General features: G+C 36.9%; 1 protein-coding gene across 1 annotated transcript; it reads left to right on the top strand.

Moving 5' to 3' along the window:
- The first annotated feature begins 3,766 nt into the window (after window positions 1-3,766).
- On the top strand, window positions 3,767-4,366 carry LOC119688709. Its single transcript, XM_038103377.1, has one exon. The coding sequence runs from the start codon at window positions 3,767-3,769 to the stop codon at window positions 4,364-4,366; it is 600 nt and encodes a 199-aa protein (XP_037959305.1).
- The last annotated feature ends 2,138 nt before the right edge of the window (window positions 4,367-6,504 follow it).

Below are 6,504 nucleotides of genomic sequence, written 5' to 3'. Positions count from 1 at the left end.
GCAGGAAATCTGCAAGTAACCCCTGTAGTGAAAGCCGAGAAACTACAACGTGTGTTCAAAATCGTCCAACACAATCTACAACAAGTCGCAACAAATCAGGCGAAGTATTATAACTTGCGTCGTCGGAATTGGAGGCCGTGGATAAATCAATTAGTGTGGGTTAGACAACATTCCCTCTCAAAGGCCAAAAACTATTTTTCAGCGAAACTTGCACCAAAATTCGACGGTCCATTCAAAGTACAAAAATTTATATCGCCAGTGTTAGTAGAGCTTAGCGCAGAAAATACAGCAACATTAACTAAGGCGCATATTGCCGACCTTAGGGTGCACTATGGTTGTCCTTAAAATATAAAGGACATTAACACTTATGTACCGGCAAAGTAACTGCAACATAAAACAAATACCCGCTATCTATTCAAGTATTTAAAGAACGTGTGCCATGAGGAAGTTCTCAGTAGTCGTTTGAACTAACAACGAAATTTGAAATTTCCGCGGAAAAGTTTCGCACAAGAATGATCGAAATAAACAACAGTAGAACAAAATGTCAATACTTGCCGAAGCCTGCAGCAATCAATAAAAACTCCAAGAATATGTTGAAGCAAAGTACAAAAAAATCGTCAAGCGTAAGGTGGGTCCAAGTGACTCCAGCCAGCACCAACATCCAATAGCTGAAAATAGTCAAGCGATTCCAGGTATTACTTCAAGTGACAGGAATCAAGCATCTACGGCTCAAGGGAGGAGGTTAAAAATAAGAGCGTAGTAATCACAGCAGCGGAACCTTCTGCAAAAGGAATAGGTAATTATGTCGCTAATACAAAAAATCCAACGTGTTACGTTACGTCACTAATGGCAGGAACAATATCGACAGAACCCAGTTCCAGTGAATCCTGCATAACTCACGCAATGGAACAAGAGGATGTGATTGATCTCGATTACGACTGACAACAAATGGAGCTGGAGGAGAATGAGATCGCATGCCCCAAACAAAAAAGGGTTTGCATCACTTGGCCGGCGGAGCTGGAATCGACTATACGCGACGCACTTACTTAACATATAAAAGTTAAACGAATTACCTACCGTCGAACGTTCAACAATATACTGTATCTGGTGCGAATTTACCGTCAAGATCTCGTGACTGTCCATAGTCTCCACAAACCGTAAGAAGGAGAGGAATGTACATAAATAAACACTTTACACCTCATTAATTTTTTTATATCCAAAATTGTTGTTATGAAGTCTCTGTTATATATGAATAAAATTGAGAAAATATATTTTATGAGAAATATCTGATACGTATCTTAATGGTCTTGTTTTTAATAAATTAACCCACGTTGGAATTTAATATTTCTGTTGTATAGATTTCCAACAACAATTACCCAGACTACCCACAACTGCAACACGTGAAGTAGTCTGAAGTTAGGAAAATTAAAATTAACATTAAATTGGTAAAATCATAAATACACACCTTCTGGATTTACCACAGCTACTTTAATGTACTTATAAATTATTTACTTGCACATTATTTTTTATAAATCAATAAACGACGTTAAAAATTACAAATACCGGTGCTGGTTATAAAGTCAAAACCAAATAGACAAACGTCAGGATCATCAAGAGAATTCGCCGCAAAGAGACGATCAGAACCACCACCAAACAATAGAAAAAACACTGTAAGTGAGCTACATGAAAAGCTCGTCTGATCAGTATAAAAGGCGACACGTTTCGTTAAGAGGCAGTGAGTCTTGAATGATCACTGAGTGGCATTATATGTCAACCAATAAAATAATATAATAAATATTATCTGACACGAAGGCGGTGGTAAGTCGTAGTGTATAACATATATATAATAAATTACGAGCATAAGGCGGTTTTAAGTCAACGCGCTTGGACACCATTATATGTATATTCAATATATCAAGCGTATATTCTTTTACTTTCTTTCCCAAACAGGTGAACACAGAAACAAGGTGAACCAAGCCAACTACAAGTTTAGACTAAAGACCATTTGCAATTTCACAGAGGTAATCATTAAAAGTAAGACCATTGGGAATTTTTGTTCATGCTGATTTCATTTAATTTCTTTCTTTTGTATATATATTATTGATTTTTTTTATAAATAAATAGTTCTGAAAACTGAAATCACCATCTTTTATTTGAGAAGTCCCGTCCTTGTAAATACAAATTTATTGTAACGACTCCTGGAAAGAGGCTGAGGATACCCCGGTAAAGAAAATAACGAAACGGAAAATTCGTGTCGTTACAACCTAACGTTTCTCGATCATTTTTTAGCAGTAACCTAACGATGTATCGTCCTGTTTTATGACGGGTGCAAGTTGAATCATAATGTCTCTCACAACGCCTTTCTTCTACTGTCCTTAAGTCTGCATTAGGAATTTCCTCTAATTCCTAAAACCGTTTTAATTACTCGTCACTATTGCTGCAAGCCATGGTGCATAACGTTATTTTGTTTGTGATTGTACGCTCTGCATCTAAAGGTCCTGATAATATCCATCCAAATAGTGTGTTTTGAACCATTGGAGAGTTGTCTGGTAAATATTTTCCTGGCGTGAATTCTGCATTCGGCATTTTTTATGTGATTTTTGGTAACACTATTGCTTCTATATGACAGCTCTTATTCTTATCATGTATAGATTGAATTTCTAATGAGCATTTGGCTACAACGCTTGTTGTTTGCCCATTGGTAGCTTTTACATGAGTTTGATAATTGGTCAATGGTGCTCTGATTGATCTTGCTAATTGTTCTGTTATTATACAAGATTGTGATCCTTGATCAAGAAGCGCTCGTATCGGATTGATTTGTTTTGTAGTCCTTATAATTACCATTGCTGTTGCTAGTAATACAGTTTTTTCCTTTTGGATGTTGTACGACGCTGCCACTTCGGTCTCCGTGGTGTTCTTCAATGTTGGCATCCTCTGTTTATTTATGTTATTTGTGAATGTTGGTTTGCCTTGAACTTGTTCTTGCATAAGTTGATGGTGTTTTTTATCGCAAATTGTACATCTTTTTTTTATTCAAGCACAATTTACTAAGGCAATTAAAACATAATTTAGTGCTCATAATCTTTTCACGATATTCCGGCACCTTCATATTCAGAAACTTTGAACATTGAATTATGGTAATTGATGGTTACCATTACACACCAAACATAGCATATGTATTGTAGTTACATGCGTTTTTGCATTTACAGCTGTTGGTCGAAAATTATTCTCATTTTCGCGATTTGTGTCATGAGTTGTCTCTAATCCTCTAACTCTGCTCTCAATAAACTCGTATAAGCTGCTCAATTTTGGTGTTTGTGTTGATGCTCCTCTTGAATGTTGGTATAATTTTCTGAATTCACCATTTAATTTTGGAAGCTGGATCTCAACTTGACGTGTCCACATTTAAATCACGTATACAATAAAACACTTCTCTAAAATCACCCATTAATGTTTTTAAATCCTGTGCATTTTCGTTTCTTATTGCTCTGAGCGACAATAACTTATTAATAATGAATGATCAATAAGGAATGATGCTGACTACGATCCCTGAGGAGCCATTTGCTACCATCACAGCCGATTTTATAGGATCACTACCGCGATCGAAAAATGGAAATACAATGCTGCTGGTGATATTAGATAAATTTTCGAAATGAACGGAGTTGATACCCACATGTCTAGCGACATCCGACAATGTGATCAAAGCATTGAGAGAAAGAATATTAGCCAATTCATTAGTAATGTTTTCAAGCAGTGGTTGGTAAAGATGGGTATTACACACAGAACCACAGCATCGTACATGCCACAGGAGAATCCTACTGAGCGTGCGAACCGAACTATTAAGACACTGATGTCACAAACGGCACGCGACGAACGTCGTACGTGGGACGAGATGCTGCTGGAAATCACTTTAGCCATTAACACTGCGAAATCGGATTCAACAAATTACACTCCAGCCTATCTAGTGCAATGGCGAGTGTTGAGACTCCCCGCCAACTTGTTCGTCGAATGCACCCCAGGAACAGGAAATCTGCAAGTAATCCCTGTAGTGAAAGCCGAGAAACTACAACGTGTGTTCAAAATCGTCCAACACAATCTACAACAAGTCGCAACAAATCAGGCGAAGTATTATAACTTGCGTCGTCGGAATTGGAGGCCGTGGATAAATCAATTAGTGTGGGTTAGACAACATTCCCTCTCAAATGCCAAAAACTATTTTTCAGCGAAACTTGCACCAAAATTCGACGGTCCATTCAAAGTACAAAAATTTATATTGCCAGTGTTAGTAGAGCTTAGCGCAGAAAATACAGCAACATTAACTAAGGCGCATATTGCCGACCTTAGGGTGCACTATGGTTGTCCTTAAAATATAAAGGACATTAACACTTATGTACCGGCAAAGTAACTGCGACATAAAACAAATACCCGCTATCTATTCAAGTATTTAAAGAACGTGTGCCATGAGGAAGTTCTCAGTAGTCGTTTGAACTAACAACGAAATTTGAAATTTCCGCGGAAAAGTTTCGCACAAGAATGATCGAAATAAACAACAGTAGAACAAAATGTCAATACTTGCCGAAGCCTGCAGCAATCAATAAAAACTCCAAGAATATGTTGAAGCAAAGTACAAAAAAATCGTCAAGCGTAAGGTGGGTCCAAGTGACTCCAGCCAGCACCAACATCCAATAGCTGAAAATAGTCAAGCGATTCCAGGTATTACTTCAAGTGACAGAAATCAAGCATCTACGGCTCAAGGGAGGAGGTTAAAAATAAGAGCGTAGTAATCACAGCAGCGGAACCTTCGGCAAAAGGAATAGGTAATTATGTCGCTAATACAAAAAATCCAACGTGTTACGTTACGTCACTAATGGTAGGAACAATATCGACAGAACCCAGTTCCAGTGAATCCTGCATAACTCACGCAATGGAACAAGAGGATGTGATTGATCTCGACTACGACTGACAACAAATGGAGCTGGAGGAGAATGAGATCGCACGCCCCAAACAAAAAAGGGTTTGCATCACTTGGCCGGCGGAGCTGGAATCGACTATACGCGACGCACTTACTTAACATATAAAAGTTAAACGAATTACCTACCGTCGAACGTTCAACAATGTACTGTATCTGGTGCGAATTTACCGTCAAGATCTCGTGACTGTCCATAGTCTCCACAAACCGTAAGAAGGAGAGGAATGTACATAAATAAACACTCTACACCTCATTAATTTTTTTATATCCAAAATTGTTGTTATGAAGTCTCTGTTATATATGAATAAAATTGAGAAAATATATTTTATGAGAAATATCTGATACGTATCTTAATGGTCTTGTTTTTAATAAATTAACCCACGTTGGAATTTAATATTTCTGTTGTACAGATTTCCAACAACAATTACCCAGACTACCCACAACTGCAACACGTGAAGTAGTCTGAAGTTAGGAAAATTAAAATTAACATTAAATTGGTAAAATCATAAATACACACCTTCTGGATTTACCACAGCTACTTTAATGTACTTATAAATTATTTACTTGCACATTATTTTTTATAAATCAATAAACGACGTTAAAAATTACAAATACCGGTGCTGGTTATAAAGTCAAAACCAAATAGACAAACGTCAGGATCATCAAGAGAATTCGCCGCAAAGAGACGATCAGAACCACCACCAAACAATAGAAAAAACACTGTAAGTGAGCTACATGAAAAGCTCGTCTGATCAGTATAAAAGGCGACACGTTTCGTTAAGAGGCAGTGAGTCTTGAATGATCACTGAGTGGCATTATATGTCAACCAATAAAATAATATAATAAATATTATCTGACACGAAGGCGGTGGTAAGTCGTAGTGTATAACATATATATAATAAATTACGAGCATAAGGCGGTTTTAAGTCAACGCGCTTGGACACCATTATATGTATATTCAATATATCAAGCGTATATTCTTTTACTTTCTTTCCCAAACAGGTGAACACAGAAACAAGGTGAACCAAGCCAACTACAAGTTTAGATTAAAGACCATTTGCAATTTCACAGAGGTAATCATTAAAAGTAAGACCATTGGGAATTTTTGTTCATGCTGATTTCATTTAATTTCTTTCTTTTGTATATATATTATTGATTTTTTTTATAAATAAATAGTTCTGAAAACTGAAATCACCATCTTTTATTTGAGAAGTCCCGTCCTTGTAAATACAAATTTATTGTAACGACTCCTGGAAAGAGGCTGAGGATACCCCGGTAAAGAAAATAACGAAACGGAAAATTCGTGTCGTTACAACTTAACGTTTCTCGATCATTTTTTAGCGGTAACCTAACGATGTATCGTCCTGTTTTATGACGGGTGCAAGTTGAATCATAATGTCTCTCACAACGTCTTTCTTCTACTGTCCTTAAGTCTGCATTAGGAATTTCCTCTAATTCCTAAAACCGTTTTAATTACTCGTCACTATTGCTGCAAGCCATGGTGAATAACGTTATTTTGTTTGTGATTGTACGCT

This window comes from Teleopsis dalmanni, chromosome 1 (assembly GCF_002237135.1).
Source record: "Teleopsis dalmanni isolate 2A chromosome 1, ASM223713v2, whole genome shotgun sequence".
In the NCBI taxonomy this organism is placed as follows: Eukaryota; Metazoa; Arthropoda; class Insecta; order Diptera; family Diopsidae; genus Teleopsis; species Teleopsis dalmanni.
This window is presented reverse-complemented; position numbering and strand designations above follow the sequence as displayed.